A 23,036-nucleotide genomic window follows, 5' to 3' on the forward strand; every position below is an offset into this window, starting at 1 on the left:
GTACCGCATCATCTGTCCATGGGGCAATTCAAGAAGCAGTGCCTCCTTGCTGAGGGGAAAGAAGTTGTTCTCAACCTTGAAGATGAATTCAAACCGAGCTTGCTAGAGCAAAATGGTGATCTCTGACAACAAACAATGTCGCCTTTGTGTGTGTGTGTGTGTGTGTGTGTGTCCGAATTCTCAACTGTTAATTTGATTAACTATTTAGTCCACTATAAAATACCCACAATGCACAGCGATTTCTAGTGAACAGCGAATGTACCCTAAATTTTCACCTGTATACCACAATGCAATGTGGCCGCCTTTACCAAAGGAGAAGAAGAAAGTTTTTAAGCAAGATGGCGGGAGCAGGAGAAGTAAGGGCTGCCAGCGCTAATTTCGTTTATAAATGTAAGTAATAACTGCTTTTTCTGTATTTAACACGTTAGTAGCCTAGCTTGTGTATGTTTTTGTAAAGCCCAGTAAGTGCCATTAATACTGGGCTTGCGTCACATAAATACTCGGTGCATCTTGTGACGCAATGATCTTCAGAAAAGAAATCTGTGTACGTGTCTGAAACTCATTTGATCCTACCTTCCCCATATAGTTCACTAGCATATATGATAAACACTACATGGGGAATAGTGAGTGAGTGAATAAGTGAACCATTCCGAACACGATTTTGTTTTGTTTTCACTGTAAGGATACATTCTCTATCCCTTTTCCCACTGCGCTGGCAAGCAGGCCCAGACACTCACTCACTCACTCACTCACTCACTCACTCACTCACTCACTCACTCACTCACTCACTCACTCACTCACTCACAGACGTTTAGTGAAGGGGGTGCGGCTAGGGATAGGAAGGTCGTAGAGAGTCAGGGTTTGAGGCGTGGGTAGGGGGAGTTAAGGCCACAACAGACTCGTCCGTCAGAGCCTTGCCCCGCCCTCCCCTCCCCGGGTGGATGCCGTCATGCGGGGGCTGCTCCAAAATGTAACTTAGCGGCGACGATACGTGCGTGACGTCAGCTGCACGAGAGTTGTGATTGGCCGTTGCCTTGGGCCTGTAACAGAGATCTCCGAGGTAGTCAGCGGAGACCTGATGTGATTGAGTCCTTACCATCCTCATCGTCGTAAAGTCGCCTTCGAAACATGACGTTAGATTATAACGAACTAGTTGTGTGGCTTAGCCTTCCCAAATGTTGAGGGTCGTTTTTTTTAATTTAATACATAGAATTGGGAACGTTACATTCAATTTCATTCAGACTGCCTGCACTCAATCGCCGCCATTTTCCCATGGAGCTTCCACAGGAGGAGGGAGGGTGTAGTGACGTCCTAGCATGTAGGGCTCGCTGGCACCGGGCAGACGGCGAGACGGCTCCAATTCGAGGCGGACGGACGAGTCTGTTGTGGCGTTTAGCCTGGGTAAACCCAGCCTCCACGTGACCTCTATCTATGTGCTATGTGACTGATAGCACATAGATAGAGGTCACGTGGAGGCTGGGTTTACCCAGGCTAAGGGGGAGTGGCTAGGGGGATGTGGGCGGTAAGGCTGAATGGCCACACCACTGCGCCGTATCCACCACCAAAAATCATCTGAGGAACCATCCCTGTGGGTCCCAGAGGTGAGATGATTCAGGATCCCGTTTCATCATAGTCGAAGCTACAGTGGGCAGTACAAGTGAGTTTGAAGCCTGTGCTACCCTAGCAGCACTGCTGCTCACCTGTACGTAGAGGTATTCAAACGCCACAGCGTCTCTCCGGAGCAGCTCCACCGGGTCCCTGGGCACAAAGCTGAGTCTAAAGAAACATTTCATCTTGTCAGAACCAGGCCTCTGGGTCACCTGGAGTCACACAGGAGGGAGACAGAGACACAGAGAGAAATACAGCATATATAGAGAAAAGCAGTCAAGAAAGTCAACAAAAACATGCTTTGAGAAAAGAAGAAGAAAATATTTGATATATAGTATGGTGGTGTTGGTAGTAGTAGTAGTAGTAGGAGTAGTAGTCGTAGTGGGAGTGGTCCTAGTAGTAATATTATTATTATTATTAGTAGTAGTAGTAGTAGCAGCAGCCTAGTAGTAGGCTACTAATACTAGGCTACTAGTAGCCTACTAGTAGTAGGCTACTACTACTACTACTACTGGAATTGCAAAAAAGTATATATATATATATATATATATATATATATATATTTTTTTTTTTACAGTGCACCTGAACGCAACATGCAAGATACCCACTGAATAAGTGTCCAAATGTTCATATCATTCTGGCCAATACTCCACTTCTGTTATAATATTTCAGTCTGGAATATATGGAATATCTTTCAATAATCTTTATGGATAAAAGGCTAAAAGTAATCTCATGTGTAAGAAATGACTGTTCTACATTGAAGTAAAAATGTAAATAATTAACTTGTTGGTTTTGGATTTATTTAGCTTCAAGAGTGCATTTGTGTGTGACCCTCAACACAGGCTTTGAGAATCCCGGGCCACTTACTGATACTTATGCTTACATTAACCCACTCATATTCTGGTTTATTTCAAGAAAAACATTTTGGCTAGTGGAAATTCTAATTAGCTGGTAACTTTAAAATCTAGCAGCCATATTGGCAGGTGGTCAAAAAAAATAACTTCAAGCCTTGCAGGGAGAGCAAGTGGTGACATAGAAGTGAGTGAGAAAAGTTTCAAATATTGGTGTTTAAGACTGAATAATGACATCACAACTGTTAATTTAAAATGAGTTATTCCTCTAAACCAGACTTCAAATGCCCCAAATCTTTTCGCACCGGCGGCCCCCAGGCCTCAGCAAAATCTGGCCCTCTGGTAGCGAGGACATTTTTTTGTGGTCCTCTCTATCATCAAAGTTCCTGGGTTACGGCATGACAATATTTGTTCGGCCCCCGGCAACAATCTGGGTTTCTCATGTGGCCTCCCATGAAAAATAATTGCCCACCCCTGATCTGGGCCCTTCTTGAACTAACTTCTTTCTCTCTCTCTTAAAAAAACAAAACAAAAAACAAACAAACTAAACTTGACCACTATTCCTTCAGAAGTTGTAGCTGTCATAGACTGTGTTGCATAGTTGATTGCTCTATTGCTGACAAAAAAATTGTTATTGTAAGTCGCTTTGGATAAAAGCGTCTGCCAAATGACGTAATGTAATGTAGTAGTAGTAGTAGTAGTAGTAGTAGTCGTAGTAGTAGTAGTAGTAGTAGTAGTAGTCATAGTAGTAGTAGTAGTCGTCGTAGTAGTAGTAGTAGTAGTAGTCATAGTAGTAGTCATAGTAGTAGTAGTAGTTGTCGTAGTAGTAGTAGTCGTAGTAGTAGTAGTAGTAGTAGTAGTAGTAGTCGTAGTAGTAGTAGTAGTAGTCGTAGTAGTAGTCATAGTAGTAGTTGTAGTAGTAGTAGTAGTAGTCGTAGTAGTAGAAGTATCCAGGTGTCATTTTATAACCCATAGGCATGATGGTGCAACACCTCAGCAATACTCCAGAAAGAGCCAACTTGTTGTTGTGTCTGTGCTCCTGTGGTGGCTGTGAATCTCTTTTGACAAAGCAAGCGTCTGTGTGCCTCTTATTCTCTTCCTCATTCAATGCAAAACCTTGTCTCTTAGATATTGATCATTTAACCTAATATTAAAACAATTCAATTGATCAAGGACGTTGGAAAACGTTTATTTCAAATATCCAGCTGCCATTGTGCGTGCCACGACGTGCCACGTACAGAGCTTCACATTTCAACTGTGCGGTGTGAATATCAAAATTGTCCTCTTGTGAGCTCACACCCTCATTAGAATGTAGCGGGCACTGTGTATAAGTGTGTGTGAGTGTGTGTGTGTGTGTGTGTGTGTGTGTGTGCATGTGCGTGTGTGTATGGGAGTGTGTGTGGGAGGGTAGGTGTAATGTGAGCTGTCGCCCCTGCTGTGCCAGTTCTGATAAATGACACTGGGGTCTCGATGCTGCTTGAATACTGAGCAGGAGTGTGTGCATGTGTGTGTGTGTGTGTGTGTGTGTGTGTGTGTGTGTGTGTGTGTGTGTGTGTGTGTGTGTGTGTAGGTGTTTGTGCGTGTGTGTGTGTGTGTGTGTGTGTGTGTGTGTGTGTAAGAGAGACAGAGAGGGAGATGAGAAGAGAGACACAAGAGAGAGCAAAAGAGGATGCAAACAGAGAAACAGGAGGAGGTGATTTACCCCCTTTTTTCTCCCAATTGTACATTACTAATTATCCCCCGTCCCGATCATTGCTCCACCCCCTCTGCCGATCTGGGGAGAGTTGTAGACTAGCACATTCTTCCTCTGATACATGTGCAGTCACCAGCCACTTCTTTTCACCTGGCAGGACGTAGTGCATGGGAGGATCACGCTCCCACCCACCAAGTTCGTCTCCCTGCCGAACAGCAACCACCCCCCCACCCCCCCACCCCCAACCGACCAGAGGAGGCACTAGTGCAATGACCAGGACGCATAACCCTTATCCGGCTTCCCACCTGCCATGGACGCCCGACCAAGCCGGAGGTAACACTGGGGCTCGAACCTGCAACAGAGAGAGATTTTGGTTCCTACCTGAGTAAGCATCTCCTGTTCATGCAGGAGGAGCAGTCTGCTTCCAGAGCCTTCCGCCCGCTGCTCCAGCACCAGGGAGAAGTGCTCGATGCATTTGATGGACAGCTTCTCCTGGAGGGTCAGGATCACATCCTGGAGACAAACCCAAGAAAAAAGAAAATCAGAACTCAGTGGGGGACTATGAGTACTGAATATGAAAACGTACGGTTACAAGTCGGTATGATATCTGTGCACGCTGAACGATATTTGAACTATTTAGAGACAACCCCAACATACACATACCTATTACACTAGCAATGAAAATTGTAGACACACCTAATTGAATGTTCTATTCTTCATGATCTTAAAGCCATTTTGATGGAAAGGCTTTTGCTTAAATACTTGAAATGCATTTACGTTGATCCTATGTATGGATTTCTTTCCAAATGCAAATCAAGAGTCTCAACCCAGTTGACCTGTCCCACCAGCAGCCCAGCTGTCAGCTGAGCTGCTGGTGGGACAGCTCAGCTGGGGAGCTGGGCTTAGACTGACTCTGGGCTTAGACTGACTCTGGGCTTAGACTGACTCTGGGCTTAGACTGACTCTGGGTGGGAAAGCGCCAGGGTTCTTGGTGATTTCATCGGAACTGAAATCAGCCAATGGGCAGACTCAACTGCAAAAGTAGCTTTCAACCCCTAGAGGGCACTCTCGCTGCATGAAAATTATACAGTGGAACAGTTTACGGCTGGGGGGGAAATGCATTTTAGGGTTTAGTTATCCTTTAAAGAAGCTGAAATATAAGAATATATGAGGAAGTTTAAGAAGGAGTTTTGATTTGTTTAACACTTTTTTGGGAACTGCATAATTCAAGTATTTCCTAGTTTTGATGTCTTTACTATTATTCTAAAATGTGGAAAATAGTAGGAAATAAAGGAAAATGCGCTCTCCAAATGTTTGACTGGCAGTGTATATGTACATACAGAATGATTTTAACAATGTAATAGGAATAGTATGATATCAACACTACTAGAGTAAGGGATTTAATCCCACTGGGTCCATATGCAATATGCAATAAAATGACATAAGCTATAATGAAAAGAGGAGCGGGGTATTTTACAACCCAATATTAAAGTACATTACACGTTAATTAATTTGTTTATCGCAGTGCAGCTGAGAAATATTTGGTCATGGGAAGTGAACAAGCTCTCCTGCTCCCTAAATCAGTGGTTCTCAAACCTTTTCACGTCAAGGACCACTAAACTGACCCAGCTCCTCGGACCCCCATTTGATAAGATTTTGTCCCAGGGTCCCCCATATCTGACAAGATGTTTTGCTTTTGGATGCTTTCTTACAGAAAGTGTATGAAACCCATGGCCAAAATAGTCATACATTCTGTCATTGTGTTACTTTATGGATGGAATTATAGTGAACATAAAGTACCCCCATTTTTGCTGGGGACCACCTGGAACCCCCTCAAGGACCCCTGGGGGTCCCTGGAGCCCACTTTGAAAACCACTGCCCTAAACAACAGAGCGAGAGCCACCCAGTGGATTACTGTGGTAGTGCTGGGCTGATCCCAACTATAATTGTACCCAGAATGTTGTTTCAAACAACATTCTGATGTGAATGCAAATACATTCCTCTGCCTTGGCTGTAACTCTCAACTAGTGATACTCAATGTCAAGCTCTAGTGTGAACTCTCAACTAGTGATACTCAATGTCAAGCTCTAGTGTGAACTCTCAACTAGTGATACTCAATGTCAAGCTCTAGTGTGAACTCTCAACTAGTGATATTCAATGTCAAGCTCTAGTGTGAACTCTCAACTAGTGATACTCAATGTCAAGCTCTAGTGTGAACTCTCAACAAGTGATACTCAATGTCAAGCTCTAGTGTGAACTCTCAACTAGTGATACTCAATGTCAAGCTCTAGTGTGAACTCTCAACTAGTGATACTCAATGTCAAGCTCTAGTGTGAACTCTCAACTAGTGATACTCAATGTCAAGCTCTAGAGTGAACTCTCAACTAGTGATACTCAATGTCAAGCTCTAGTGTGAACTCTCAACTAGTGATACTCAATGTCAAGCTCTAGTGTGAACTCTCAACTAGTGATACTCAATGTCAAGCTCTAGTGTGAACTCTCAACTAGTGATACTCAATGTCAAGCTCTAGTGTGAACTCTCAACTAGTGATACTCAATGTCAAGCTCTAGCACATGGGTGGGCAACATTCTTTCCCTGAGGGCCATACTGACTTACATCAAGTAAGCGAAGGGCCACGCATTGGAGATTATACCTGCCAACACTCCTGATTTTCGCAGGGGTTTCGCGGGTAACCCTCTCTCCCGTTGTGATTGGTAATTTCTTGTTAATCTCCTGATATAATAGTGATACAAATCCAATGGTTGTAGCAGATGAGAATTATTAACATAATTCTGCCTTTTATTGAGTTTTTGGGGGTCGTTTTGTTTTTCTTTGAGTGCGGCCCTGGGGCCGCATTTTGCCCCAGGCCCCAGGCCCCAGGGCCGCAAGAAGTGTGAACTCTGATACTCAATTTCAAGCTCTCGTGTGTGTGCATCAAGACATAATCATAATTCACTGTCTAAACTAATTCCTCCCTTTATAATTAGATGCAGCGGAGGCTCCTAATGTTGTAGGAAGGGTCAAGTGTGCCTTAAGGGGGGTGAAACACACACCTTGATGGAGGTACTGCTGTCGAAGCGAAAAGACTTGGTCTGCCCGTTCTCCAGGTAGACCTTCAGGACATTTGGCATGAACAGCAGAGAGTTGTCCTTCACCGAGTTCTGCAGGAGGAGGAATAAGATCAGACCACCGTGTCCTTCTGAGTGCTAATGTTGATTTCCATGACAGTAGCAGATGGGCCAGGTTCAACACATAAGGGCAGGAAGCAGGTAAACTGTCAATCACAGTAAATTATACTCTACCAACACCTTTCTGTGATTGTCCTGGCTCTCTGACAACCGCTGTATTGTCCTATATGGCGAATGGCAACCATCTGGCGTTTGCTATATAGGTCAATACATAAGCGTGTGTGTGTGTGTGTGAGTGAGAGAGAGAGCGAGAGAGAGAGAGAGAGATGGAGGGAGAGAGAGAGAGACAGACAGACAGACAGACAGACAGTAAGAGAGCGATAACTTACCGGAACCTGGCCGTTGATAATGACCTCCTCTGCAAAGCGCACTTTGACCGGATTGGACTTGAGTTTGGCTTTTTTGGCTGCACTGATGAACGCTGATTTAGGGGACTACGGGGCAACCGGCCAGAGAGAGAGAGAGAGGGGGGGGGGAGATAAATGGAGGGAGAGAGAGGAAGAAAGAGATGCAGGGAGGGGAGAGATAGAGGGAGAGAGAGAGACAGTAAGAGAAAGACAACACATAATACACAAAAATGAAGAAAAAGACATGATACATGTAAACAAACAAGGCCATTGCTGAGAAGACTGGCAGCCTCGACCGGAATCTACACCGCATTTTCTTTTTTAACCATCAGGGGGCATTTGGCAGGAAATCTGCTGGATGGTTTTGAACGACACAAATGAAGTGAAAGCTGTCAGAGTGGCAGATGATGGACGGAGGGAAAGGCTCACTTCCAAAATCACATCCAACACGTTTAGCCTCTTCAGTAAAGCCAGAGAGAAAAGCTTCTGAACAAGTACCGTAAATTCCGGACTATAAGACGCACCGGTCTATAAGCCGCGGGACCAAAATTGACTATTTTTTTCTTCTATAAGCCGCACCGGTCTATAAGCCGCGGGTGTTTTGATGTTTAATTACCATATGAAAGGGTTCGTGCACAGAGAGGAATGTCGGGAAAGCGATGGCTGTTTGGGGAAGCTCCCATTTATTAACATTTCAACAAAACAAAACAAAAGTCAGGTCACTAATCCCCAGACAAAATCACACAACAATAGGCTATATGTGCAGCAAACCTGTAACCAGAGAAGTCAAGTCACTAATCCTCGTCTTCCTCTTCTTCCTGCGTACTGAAACCACCAAAGTCCTCATCTTCAGTGTCGGAAACGAACAGGTTCAGGGTGGCTTCGTCAACCACTCTCCTCTCTCCTTCATTGTCACTCAAAACCAACGAACTCCTCTTCATCACTGTCGGCATCGAACAGCCTCTGAAGCCTCTGACGGCCCTCAGCGCCAGCTGTGGCGGCGTCATCCTCTTCATCCCGCAGCAGTCCAGCGTTTTGGAACCCGTTGGTGATTGTGGATGTTTTCACACTCCTATAATATTCCGTGCTGAGACAGTTCCTCCTGCTGCACCGTCCAACGCCTCACCATTGACTCATCGATGCCCAGGTTACGCGCGGCTGCTCTGTTTCCCTCTTTTAATGCGAGATTGACTGCTTTCAACTTGAAAGCTGCGTCGTGTGAATTTCTGCGTACCTTCCCCATGGTAAGTGAGAGTGTTGCTTCTACTGCTCGTTCTCATGCTGTCGAGAACGAGCAAAGCTTTTTTTTGGTGAAAGAATCCTCCAGGGCGCTTCTTGTTAACAGTCCGAGTGAGTGGCAGGTCGAACGTCAAAGGCACTTCATCCATATTTATGATCTGCTCCGGTTCGATGGAATATTCCTTGATCTTCCTTTGTGTGAATTCGCCGAAGTTTGTGATTTTCTCCTGGTAGTCGGGGGAGGGAGTTGATGGCCGAGTGGCCGTTTGCTTACCGTAATTACCATATGTAAGTGGTCACGCACAGAGGGGATTGTCGGGAAAGAGATGGCTGTTTGAGGAAGCTCCCATTTACCGTATTACCGTAACATTTCAACAAAACAACATAACACAACACCACCGTTGTTTATTTTTACAGTGCACACAGTGTCCGCGGTGTGGTGAAAAGAGGGCAAGAGAGGAAATTAAAACAGAAGTGGATTTATAGTTAGAAAGAGTGCTAAAAAAGAGAGATTTTATTTGTATTTTTTTTTTTTTTTCTGAAAAAATCCATAGATAAGACGCACCGTTATATAAGCCGCAGGGGCCAAAAAACGGGAAAAAAGCCGCGGCTTATAGTCCGGAATTTACGGTAAGTACCTTTGTCTTGGTGACAGGGAGCAAAGCTTTATGGGAAATGCGGTTTTACTTTGAGAACAATAGCATTGGCATTATTAGAAAGAGGCTACCAGTACCAATCATCTCCACCATGGTGTTATTTGTTGACAGTGATTATACCAAGGTATCACAAGTTATCTGACAATGATATATTGATGTTTAACTATACTATATGCTGCACCGTTAAATATACAAAATGTACAGAAGACCCAGATAAAGGAGCCAATACAAATATATATCCAATACAAAACATTATATTTAGGCCATATGAATGGACTGCATTTACTGTATGCAGCGCTTTTATTCAAAGCGCTTTACAATATGGCTACATTCACACACAATGTGGCAAGCTACCATGCAGGATGCTAGCACAGCCATCAGGAGCAATTTGGGGTTCAGTATCTTGCCCAAGGACACTTCAACATGTGGAGTGGATCGAGGAGCCTGGGATCGAAACAGCGATCTCTTTTATCCAAAGTGATTAGTTGACAGCCCGCTTTACCTCCGCTTTACCTGTGCACAGTAAATACTGTAACTACCGCAAACATGGGTCGCATTGCAATTGCAAATAATTGTCAACGTTTGTAATAATCTTGCTTTCTTGCGCACCAGTGAGCTTTGCCACAATGGAACAATAAAAGTGTCATAAAATATGTACTTTTGATTGAGCAATTTTTTTTGTCTACTAATGATAATGTATCTGGCATGATCCAATTTGTCCTGATGCACCCATCTGGTGCTCCAAGTGCATAAACATGCTTAGACTCACTCCACTTTACAGGTCCGGTACCATGTAACTAGATTATGAACTACAGTTGAATAGACTCACTCCACTTTACAGGTCCGGTACCATGTAACTACATATGAACTACAGTTGAATAGATTCACTCCACTTTACAGGTCCGGTACCATGTAACTACATATGAACTACAGTTGAATAGATTCACTCCACTTTACAGGTCCGGTACCATGTACCTACATATGAACTACAGTTGAATAGATTCACTCCACTTTACAGGTCCCGTTCCATGTAATTACATAATGAACTACAGTTGAACAGACTCACTCCATTTTACAGGTCTGTTACAATGTAACTACATATGAACTTCATTTATAACTATTTATTTTACAGGTACCCTATATGAACTATTTGTAATTACACATGAACACCAAATGTAATTACACAGTAATTACATTTGTGAGTGAGTAGATAATGACTGAATTCAAATTTTTGGGTGAAGTGTTCCTTTAACCCAGAGCCGATCTACTCACAGGATACGGTTGGACAACAGTCAACATGATGGATTCTTTGCAGCTCCTGGAGCGAGAAGACAACAAATCACACAGTCAACAAAGTCAGCAAAAAACAACAATCGCAGTGAACAATGGCTGATAAACAGCAGGGACTTTATTAGCTTGGATGAAAATGGAATGAGATGCCCCCCGGCAAACACAACTCGCAAGCGCATACTGTAACATTGCAGAGACACACACACACACACACACACACACACACACACACACACACACACACACACACACACACACACACACACACACACACACACACACACACACACACACACACACACACACACACACATACACACACAGATACACATTCACACCTTATTATTTATTTAAAAATCATGTGACAGCGCTTCCTGTGGACCGAAACGTAATTTCAGCTTTTTTTGCAATGTGTGCACTGAAACAGTAAACAGCTTCTAATTTTGTTCTGTTATTCTGAATATTGCTCCATTTGTTTGTTGCACAGAACTCTATTAATTATGCATTAGGCAGACAAAGCTGCGTGGAAAGCATGACTAATATGCAATGAAAATACTCAAACAGGTCAGAGCAATATTTATTAGACGTGTTCTGTTTACTAAAAAGAAAACATGCTTTTCACTCAGCCTTCGATGTTTTACAGTGTAAAGTTGGTGTAAAATTTACACCAACAGACAAATTAAAAGAAAAAACAATTAAATTATAATCTAATTGATAAAACATCACATTATTCCTTCTGGCCAGAGTTCTGTGAGCATTTTGGACAAAAGGACTGATATTCATTGTTCAACAGTTTTGTGAAAATACTGATCATATTATGATAGCTTTGTCCATTATAATGTTTCTTAGCTAGCGGGGATTGTTTCTGCTAAAACCAGTGATCAATCTCCCATTTCAAATGTTTCAAAATGGTTGCAGATATTATTAATGACACAACATATAATGTTACAGCTTGTAGACTGGAATAAAAAGTTGATTTATCTTTATGGTCTACAGATTCTTAAAGTCATGATCATCACATAATGTTACCTTACCTTGACACATGTGTCTGAATCTCAAACTCACCAAATAATAACTTGTTAAATTAGACAGAAGAAGACTTTTCTTGAATATGATTCCCAGTTTTTGTAAAACCCCCTGATTCTTTTTTTTTTCATCCCGGTCGTTGCTCCACCCCCTCTGCCAATCGGTGAGTTGTAGGTGTAGACTATAGCACATGCTCCCTCTGATACATGTGCAGTCGGCAGCCGCCTCTTTTCACCTGACAGCGAGGGGTTTCACAGGACATAGCGCGTGGCCGGATCACGCTATTCCCCCCAGTTCCCCCTCCCCCCGAACAGGCGCCCCGACCAGGGGAGGCACTAGTGCCTAGTTCCTCATTGCGCGACTCGCGAGACGCTTGCGGCTCTCGAAGCTTTGGTTGGCGGCTCTAAGAAATTGCAATTAGATTTTTTTTTTTTTTTTTTTTTTTTTCCCCCCCCCCCTGCTCACCCCAAAATTTCAATAAACCTTTATGGCATATTATAACAATACAACAATACTGGTGTTGACAGTAATAGAAGGTGCCAAATCATTCAAAACGAGCATTTTGCTTTTAGGAGTATTGTGCCAGCGTGCAGCGCTGTTTCAAAATGTGTCAACGTGTGTCGTTGCCTGGGAAACACACATCCCATAATACAACTGTTCGCATCGCATCCCATAATAGTATGATGATACTTGGGATGCCATTGCGAACATAGATGTGAACAGGTTAGCTAAAACTTTAGCGTCACCAGCGACGGCCCCCACCGACGGCCCCCACCGTTGCGGTCGGGGTACGTTTCGAAATCCCTCCAGGCCTGAAAGATTTTCTAGGGGAAACTGGTATATGTGTGTGTGTGTGTGTGTGTGTGTGTGTGTGTGTGTATGTGTGTGTGTGTGTGTGGAAAACAATAAAACACAAAAAAATGGTAGGCAGATGTGCTTGGTTGGGGTGGCTTTTGGTGTTTTGCGGTAAAAGTGGCTCTCCTATTGACTTTGTCCTGCCAGTCTTGTCTCATCGAAGAAATAGTGAGGATCACTGCACTAGTGCAACGACCAGGACACATACCCTTAATCCGGCCAATTGTCCCTGTATGGATGCCCGACCAAGCCGGCGGCAACACGGGGCTCGAACCTGTGACCCTCGTGTGGGTAAGCAGGGAATCAGCAACTGCAATACCCGGACGCCCTACCCACTGTGGGTGAAACCCTGACTGGAGTAATAGATTCCAATTAGGTGCTGATAGATTATAACGAGGTGTGAGGTTTTAGACTGTACCTGACGAGGTCGATGACTCGTTCTCTAGGAGCCGAACTGACAGCCTCATCATTGATCATGATGATCTCATCACCCGGGATCAGCTTCCCCTCGGACGGACCGCCTGCACACACACACACACACACACACACACACACACACACACACACACACACACACACACACACACACACACACACGTGCGTGCGTAAACATAAAAAATTTGTTGATAATTAAAAGAGTCGTTTTATACTATGAGTGACACCCGGAAAAAATTCCCCTGGGTTTAACAGCTGCCGGGGTCCCCATGCAAGTGGATGGGAATTTTCCTTTCTGGGCTCCATGGCGTCACGTGACTTGCAATACAGAGCTTCGCCACCATGTTCAAATGGCTTCACAGCCCAGCGCTATTCCTGGGGGCTTGACACACACACACACACACACACACACACACACACACACACACACACACACACACACACACACACATGCACACACACGCACACACACACAACTTGGCGTGGCATGGAATGACCTCCAGAAGGACCTGAAACAGCATGAGCTGGTCTCATTAAATGTTTTAAAAACAATGGTTAAAGGTAGGGGAGGGGAGGTTAAAGGTTAAAGGTACAGATATTGAAATCGTGGACAGCTACAAATACCTGGGTGTTGTTATTGACAACAAGTTGTGCTTCGACTCACATGTTGCTGCCACATCAAAAAAGGTCCAACAGCGTCTCTTCTTTTTGAGAAAAATGCGATCTTTTAATGTATCTTCTGAACTCATGACACTTTTTTATAGGAGTTTTATTGAATCTGTTTTTATGTTTTGCATGGTGGCCTGGTACGGCAACGCAACCATGGCCAACAAAAACAGGCTCGGTAGCCTAGTCAAGGTGGCAAGCAAGATTTCTGGGAGCACCTTAACCCAGCTCCTCGACCTCTACAAGAGGCAGGTGATCAGGAAGACCACGTCCATCCTGGAGGCCCCTGATCACCCCCTCCATTCAGAATTTGAGCTCTTGCCCTCAGGGCGTCGGTTTAGAGTGCCCGCGACAAGGACCAAGCGCCTAAAACTTTCTTTTGTCCCGGCAGCCATTCAGCTGCTAAACGGCAGTTAGAACTATAATTCCCTGGCTTTGCCTGTTTGCACCTTACTAATCACTCTTGCACTTTTTATGATGCTACCTTTTGCACTTTGTGATACTTGTTCATTGCCCTGTGCTTTTTTTGTGCTTTTATGTTTTATGTATGTATGTTTTTAGCTGTAGTTTTATCTTGACTCTTAAGTGTTTGTTTGTTTTTAGCCCTTGTGGTTTTATATGAGTATTTTTGTGCCTGTTTTAGTGTTTGTGCTGCACTACGTGTGTTTTTAGATTCTCCTGTCTGCAAACCAATTTCCCTGCGGGGACAATAAAACTACCTTTGACCTTTGACCTTTGACCTTTGACCTTTGACCTTTGACCTTTGGGAAGTTGTAATTGTTTATCTTCATAGTTTAATTGAGCTTTTTATGAAACACTGAATGTTTGTGTATCATAGTGTTGTAATGTTATGAGATGTTTGTTGTGGCGGCTGTAACTTGTGTAATTTTATGCTGCTCATCTTGGCCAGGTCCTTCTTGAAAAAGAGATTCTTAATCTCAATGAACCTCGATGAATAAAGGTTAAATAAAAATCACACACACACACACACACACACACACACACCCACACACACACACACACACACACAAAAGCACCATAGGGCAGTGGTTCTCAACGTGGGTTCAGGGGTCCTTGAGGGTGTTCCAGGGGGTCCGCAGAAAATTGACAAAATTGTTCAACTTCAGCGTTATTCATTCACATGAAGTTGGAATGTAGGAGAATGATGGTTTTGCTTATAGTTTCTCTGTTATCTCTCTATACCTACAATACGGACAGTCATGGAATTCTTCTTGACTAAATCATATCTAACAATAAAACATATTTTCAGATGTGAATCTGAGAGACAAAATCTAATTAGATGGGGGAAAAGTGAATGGGGTTTTAGAATGGGGATTTCGCTTAAGTGCATAAAATAAGGTCTGTGGTTAACAAAAGTTTATGGGAGTGGAAATTTGGGTTCAGCAGGATAATCTTGGCAAAAATGAATGAACTCTTATGCCTTTTGAAGCATTTTTCTAAAAATCACGTTTAAGAAAAAAACGCATTTACGTTTCAAAAGTCATAAAAGTGATTCACGTTTGTGAAGATTTTCTTAACCACAGACCTTATTTGAGGCGTTTAAGTGAAATCCCCATTCTAAAAACCCCATTCACTTTTCCCCCGTAAGATCCGAACATGCTACTTCCGGACTCATTCCTGCGGTGCTCTATGTGGACTAAATGTGGGGTCCTTGATATGAATCACTGACATAGGTTAGTGTACACTGGAACTCCCTTCAGTTTGATTTTCTGTACTTCTGTGTCGCTCTATCAAAGCAGCATAATGTGTGATTGTGTGTGTTTGTGTGCAGCAGGATAGATTGAAAGTAGTAGTTGTCCTGACGTCTGCCTACGGCCGGGCTGATGCCACTAACTGCTTCAGTCTGTTAGCCAAAGATAATGCGTGAATGAATCAATGAAGGGAGGGCTGAATGGAAGTGCTGTACATCACAGTGGAGCGGGGAGAACCTGTGAAGCGCATGTCTGTGCGAGTGTGTGTGTGCGTTTGTGTGTGACTGTGTAGGTATGAAAGTAATTTAAACCGATCTACAAATGTGTGTGTGTGTGTGTTTGTGTGCGACTGTGTAGGTATGAAAGTAATTTAAACCGATCTACAAATGTGTGTGTGTGTGTGTGTGTGTGTGTGTGTGTGCGACTGTGCGACTGTGTAGGTATGAGGGTAATTTAAACCGATCTACAAATGTGTGTGTGTGTGTGTGTGTGTGTGTGTTTGTGTGTGACTGTGTAGGTATGAGGGTAATTTAAACCGATCTACAAATGTGTGTGTGTGTGTTTGTGTGCGTGTAGGTATGAGGGTAATTTAAACCGATCTACAAATGTGTGTGTGTGTGTGTGTGTGTGTGCGCACGCGCGTGTGAGTGTGTGCGTGCGCATCCCCCCTGATGCATGTAATGTGCACTAAGAATCAATCTATATTGCAGTGTCCTCATGCATATTCCCTCTCACTTGGCCAAAGGCTGTAAATAGAATATTCATTAATTCAATTGTCTGCTTGGAATTCAATGCTGATTGATTATCGAGATGCCTAATCACTCTCCTTCTCAGGAGCCACTGGAACTGACGAGGAGGAGGGGGAGGAGGAGGGGGGGGGGGGGAGGAGGAGGAGGAGGAGGAGGGGGGGGGGGGGGGGGAGGAGGAGGAGGGGGGGGGGGGGGGAGGATTTGGAGGAGGAGGGATGTGATGATATTTTAAGAGCACTAGCAGCCATGTCACTGTTGTATTGGAGATTCCTAGCTGTACCTCCAATGGTGATGAACCAATAGGCAGGACTGGTGATGTACTGTTAGTGGTACTATAAATGAAAAGGTGGGTACGATATGATATATGATACGATACAATACGATATGATATGATTCGATACAATACATTACAATATAATGTGATCCACATTACATTGTGATCCGATAACATCCTCGTCTTTGAGAGACCCAGTTCACCTCCCGATGTGCTCCGTTTTGAACTGTAACCCAAACCATAACCTTAAGCAAGTCGTTTTACTTGCCAAAACATAACCAGGAAACACGGTGCAGTTTTCAACCAGGAAGTGCGGCGCCGCCAGAACACCGAGCCTCTGCCGCTGTCACCATCAAGCCGCGGCACTGTCACCGCCGCAGCGGTGGCATCGGAAAAATGAGGAAAAGACACAGAGACACTCGCTCGCTATAGCTATGTTGTTTTGGGAGTAATTGGAAATCAACTTATTCTGTCGTTTTTGGTATGAGGATGTGTTGCATACAATAAGTAAAATGGCATAGCTGTGGGCCGAACAAAATTCTGCTCACACACACATGGACACTTCTCTTTGCATGATGTTACGGTCTGCGTACTGTCAATCACCTGACACCCACAGGAAGACATGGAAGTCCCTCAACATGTTGTCTTACGGACGTTATCGTCACATCCATCTCTTCTTATCTGTTTGTCGTCGGGACACATCAGTAGAAGCCACACAAATCTGATTGGCAGATGACCGTGAAAGGTTCAGCCGTAGCCAACATTTCTTGGCTGTCAAACTTGGCTGACAAGTGTCCCTGGTTGTTGAATTCTATGGGAAATTAAATGGACTTGGAGTGACTTGTTGATTGTGTAAGTATAAAATGTAACAGTGGCCAAGTTGCCTCGGGTGATGGAAAATGACTCCAGGCAGCTGGTTTGTGGAGTGACTTGGCAGGACGACACAGAGGCACATTTGGTGACACTGCTTGACACAAGAGAAAACAGCTAGAGCTAGAGCCACACGAGCTGAACCACTCGTGCTCTTGGTGGACATATGTCTTTCTCAAGTGGAGCTGCACTAAAGCCACGCAGAGACTGTACCACTGAAGCCTGTTCCTGACCCCATTTGTGAGCCGCACGACTCATTTGATTGTCGGGCGGGGTTTGAGCTTGTTCGGGAGCGTCGTTTGCCGTGCAGTGTCCAGGGGGGGAGTGAGGACCGATCAACCGCTCCCGAGCGGCCGTTGGACGCTCGTAGGTCAGCCGTCGTCAGGCCCTCGCACAGACGTCCCCGATTTCTGGGGACGGTCCCCGTTTTTGGTGACTTGTCCCCGGCTGGGAGCTGTCCCCGATTGTCTACTCCTCGTCTCAATTCAGAAATCCGGTCACCTTATCACACAGTTGAAGCAGAGCCACGAGTCCATTCCCCAAACTCCATACAGTCTACGTTTTTTCTCGCTGCGCCTGACCATAGATGCGCCTGACAGGTTGGTCAAGCTGTGACGACGTCATACCTGCCTCTTTGATGTTTCCTCATATCACGACCGTTATGAACGAGACAAAAAAAGGGAAAAAGCGATTGATCTTCAGCTGCGTCATTTTTTGTTCTGATTTATCTAACGTTAGCTTTGTTATTACGGCTTGTTAGATTGTTGGTGCTGCTAACCTGCATGTGTGTGTGTGTGTGTGTGTGTGAGAGAGAGAGAGAGAGAGAGAGAGAGAGAGAGAGAGAGAGAGAGGGACAGATGCCTTGCTGTCTGCCTCAGAGCTTAAATTCAAACGAATGTTTATTGACAATAATAGCCAGAACAGTCCACAGGGGCCGACCGAGAAGCCATTTTATGTTCTATTTTCACACACAGTGTGAGCACTCAGCACGGGCTTGACGGTACAGTGTGAGCACATAACTCGTGAGCGTTGGCTTTACATCGCAGACAGTAGGAGAAGCAATTGAACAACAACATTTCTAAAATGGTACAGTGTATGCCCAGCTTAAGACACATTCCTAAACTCTATTGACATGGCAATAAAGTATTGAATCATTTTGTGCGGCTGATATGAGTCAGTGTTGGGACATTTTTCCTGCTGTACGGGTGGAGGAGAAATGTACAGGTGCTGGATAGAGTCCTGCTAGAAGCTTTTGCTTTAGAGTGCTGGGTCAATTTCTTGAAAAATCAATGAAAAATGTCAACTCAGGCTTGACACCTCTTTGACTGAAGACTGATCGAAGTTGCTTCTACTTTGTTATGTTTGCTGCCTTCCATTGAGTTTGCATGTAGTCACGTGCACGCACACACACATACACACACACACACACACACACACACACACACACACACACACACACACACGCACACGCACACGCACACACACACACACACACACACCTGGCGTGACGGACCGGACCACCACAGGTTTCTCGCTGCCAGCCACAAAGCCGAAGCCCAGGACGGGGTCTCGCGTCATCTCCACCAGGCGCGGGGCGGGGGGCACCCCATCCAAACGCACCTCCTCCAGGGAGCTGCTGGTGGACACTTGGCTGGAAGACACCAGAGAGAAGGGGCACAGTGAGGAACAGAACGCCAGCAAAAAAAAAACATTCTTCTAGATAGGGAGCAACTGCCTCATTTGACTCTTTTCACTTTGTCCTAGATGCAATTAGAGTTGGGGAATTTGGCTGATTCTCTTCATCCAGGGCGACCTGCAGTGAGAGTCAGCAGAGAGGGGCTCACTTCCACAAGACAGGTGGCTGTTAATGGGCACAATGGCTGTCGCGGGGATCAAACTCGTGACCTCGTGTTTAAGGGAGGGTCTCCCTTATCACTGCCGTGAGGCCCCGGGAGCTTGCCCGGTCCAACCTCTTTCACTGGCCCCTTCGGTTCTGGGCTCTTTGGAGTTAACCTGACTCCGCCATCTGGCAGAGTCAGGTTACTTTGTTGTGCAACCACCTTGTAAGGGTTAGGGGAATACTGACAATAAAGGAGAATCATTGTTGTGGGCCAGTGAAAAGGGGACCAGGCAAGTTTTGGGGCCTCACGATAGCATCATCCACGTTTTTCGATTCCAGCAGATTCCATTGTGCGAAAGTTTGAAGAATATGATCAAAAACACGCCACAATTAGATCTTAGAAACTTGGCTGGCCTAGGGCTCTAATGATAGTTCCAGTGCATGTGTGTGTGTGTGTGTGTGTGTGTGTGTGTGTGTGTGCGTGTGTGCGTGCGTGTGTATGACTGTGTGACTTTCCCTTTAAACTAGAAATGAATCTTGACAAAACAAAACTCGTAAAACTATATACAGGAGAGCCTCAAATGTAGAAGCAGACTGCAGCAGATTTCCACCCTGAAGGTTTCAATAAATGACAGAGGGTTCAGAGATCCTCTCTCTTTTGCAGGCAGATAAGCAGAGATTTTCCCTCATCATTTCCCTAACAAGGATGAACTTTTTTTGCACTCTGCACCCTCAAATCACCACCTGTTTGCAACACACTTGGTATCACAGCAATCCCAATAGTTGGCCTGCCTGCGATGTACTTGACAGCTAAAAGCTATGACCCAAAATCATTTCACCTATCAAATCCACTTCACTCATGAAATGTAGATTTAGGAGGAGACAGTTTAAATAAAGACTTTGAAGCCTCGAGATCATTGAGGCATGATTTGTAGAAACACTGAACTTACTGAACTTACCAGACTGATCTCGCTGTTCTATTATTTGCCTTTACACACTAAAACGGAAAACGTGCGCCGCGGCTGGCGAGCCTGCCAGCACCCCCGGCATGCAGCCCCCCGAAAATGTGACTGGACGCAGTCATGACGTGAACAGTGCAAGTATAATATTCATTACATTACGTCATTTGGCAGACGCTTTTATCCAAAGCGACTTACAATAACACATTTTTGTCAGCAATAGAGCAATCAACTATGGAGCACAGTCTATGACAACTACAACTTCTGAAGGAACAGTGGTACAAGTTTAGGTTAGTGATACAAGTTTAGGTTAGTTTTTTTTTTTTTTTTTGAAAGAGAGAGAACGAAGTTAGATCAAGAAGGGCCCAGATGGAGCCTGAAAAGGTGAGTCTTTAGTCTTTATATCTTTAGTCTTTATATCATGTACAGTAGATGGGGAGATAACAGGAGTGAGTGAACGCTATTACCAAGTATATGCACTACATTCTCTCCTTGGGCTAACTTCTAGTCATTGAAATCCTAGTGAAATCACACAATTTACTCATTTTGCTGGGGACCCCCCTGCGACCCCCTGGTCAAGCTGCCATCGGCAAGGATCCAAGTCGAGGTTGACGTTGGAGCAGGTTCCTCGCATTAGTCGTTGTATCCACATTACTGATGATTATTTATCAAAAAAACTACAAATACTACTACTAAAACTTACAAATATTTTATGGAAGCACCAATAGTGAGCCCTACAATATTGTCGCAATATCGATATCGAGGTACTGTATATTGTGATAGTTGATTTTGTCCATATCGCCCAGCCCTAATGTGACACATCAGGCCCTAGAGATTCTTAGAAAGGTGCTGATTTAGTCAGGTGGTCAGGTCACACAATAACAAGAGGAGAAGAAGAAATGGAGTTACAAAGTGATTTACACAATAAGAAGATAATCATCATAACACGACTTCATAATCTGTAGTACCGGTACTTTCATCTAAGAGTCAAATTTGGCCCAGAGCGCCACTGCTCTTCTGAGACATTTAATGAATGCAGGACCTGGGCTTCCAGTTATAAATGGCTCTTAAGCATACAATTCCAGGCGGGCGGGCAGCACCCATGCATCGGATTGTCCGCTCGCTCCGCACGAAGCAGCTGGCTGCCTGGTACTCTGCGGATCCCACTCGCATAGCACGACAACAGGCTGAATCCCACTCGATTTGGGGGTGGAACACGCCCATGATTGACCAATGCCAAAGCCAGTCGACAGAATTGCCAAATCAAATCATCGACACCGTATATGGTCCGCCTCTCAATTTGTTTTCAGTCTGAAACGGACTCAGAAGCACGTGACGAACGGGTTCACCTCGACTTTAAATGTACCTTATCAAACAGTTGAACCACATACTGTACATGTATTTCAATCATGAGAGACCAGTGGGGAAAATTTGACAAGCAAGCTTTTAGTCACAAAATAGCATGGTGACTAATTCTGGCGTAATGACTCCGTGGTAAGATGACCTTCTTCTTGTGGTGAAAGAGGAGGGCATCTGCTCAGACTAGATAGAGAATCCCCCCCCCCGTAGGGAATTCTTCAGGAGTCAAGACGTTGGTGGTGGACTGGGGAGGTGGGTGGGGCAAAACACAGCTCCAGAGAAGACGATCAGCCCAGCCACCACTGAGGTGAACGATCAGGGAGAGGATGATGACGTGCTGACCATGGCTGTATGTACTGCCACGTCATAGGCTCAGCAGTGACGCCATAACAGACGTCAAATTGACAGGGGCTGATTAGCTATTGAGGATGGGGTGATGAGTCACGAGATACACGTCATAACAGACGTCACACTTGACTTATGTTGAGAGCCGATTGCTATTGTGATACGAAGTAACGTGTTCTCCATCTTGAAACTCAGTCGAGACTCCATATGTTTTTCAGCTTAACTGTACCTTATCAAACAGTTGAACCATAATACATTATGTTTTTCCCTTATCAAACAGTTGAACCATATACATTTATATGTTTTTCCCTTATCAAACAGTTGAACCATATACATTTATATGTTTTTCCCTTATCAAACAGTTGAAGCATATACATTTATATGTTTTTCCCTTATCAAACAGTTGAAGCATATACATTTATATGTTTTTCCCTTATCAAACAGTTGAAGCATATACATGTATATGTTTTTCCCTTATCAAACAGTTGAAGCATATACATTTATATGTTTTTCCCTTATCAAACAGTTGAACCATATACATTTATATGTTTTTCCCTTATCAAACAGTTGAACCATATACATTTATATGTTTTTCCCTTATCAAACAGTTGAACCATATACATTTATATGTTTTTCCCTTATCAAACAGTTGAAGCATATACATTTATATGTTTTTCCCTTATCAAACAGTTGAAGCATATACATGTATATGTTTTTCCCTTATCAAACAGTTGAAGCATATACATGTATATGTTTTTCCCTTATCAAACAGTTGAAGCATATACATTTATATGTTTTTCCCTTATCAAACAGTTGAAGCATATACATTTATATGTTTTTCCCTTATCAAACAGTTGAAGCATATACATTTATATGTTTTTCCCTTATCAAACAGTTGAACCATATACATTTATATGTTTTTCCCTTATCAAACAGTTGAACCATATACATTTATATGTTTTTCCCTTATCAAACAGTTGAACCATATACATTTATATGTTTTTCCCTTATCAAACAGTTGAACCATATACATTTATATGTTTTTCCCTTATCAAACAGTTGAACCATATACA

The 23,036-nt window shown here is 44.0% G+C and overlaps 1 protein-coding gene across 1 annotated transcript in view; it reads right to left on the bottom strand.

Moving 5' to 3' along the window:
• Positions 1 to 23,036, bottom strand: part of LOC310773693 (FERM and PDZ domain-containing protein 4-like) — a gene marked incomplete at both ends in the record, with an annotated part of 102,681 nt that overhangs the window by 11,706 nt on the left and 67,939 nt on the right. The window contains 7 exons of the mRNA XM_083633620.1: positions 1,701 to 1,820; positions 4,534 to 4,665; positions 7,207 to 7,314; positions 7,671 to 7,775; positions 10,856 to 10,901; positions 13,173 to 13,275; positions 18,960 to 19,111. Coding sequence (XP_083489746.1) covers positions 1,701 to 1,820; positions 4,534 to 4,665; positions 7,207 to 7,314; positions 7,671 to 7,775; positions 10,856 to 10,901; positions 13,173 to 13,275; positions 18,960 to 19,111 — 766 coding nt within the window. The remainder of the gene's footprint in view (positions 1 to 1,700; positions 1,821 to 4,533; positions 4,666 to 7,206; positions 7,315 to 7,670; positions 7,776 to 10,855; positions 10,902 to 13,172; positions 13,276 to 18,959; positions 19,112 to 23,036) is intronic.

Source organism: Poromitra crassiceps, assembly GCF_964638095.1.
Source record: "Poromitra crassiceps genome assembly, chromosome: 3".
NCBI classification, from domain to species: Eukaryota; Metazoa; Chordata; class Actinopteri; order Beryciformes; family Melamphaidae; genus Poromitra; species Poromitra crassiceps.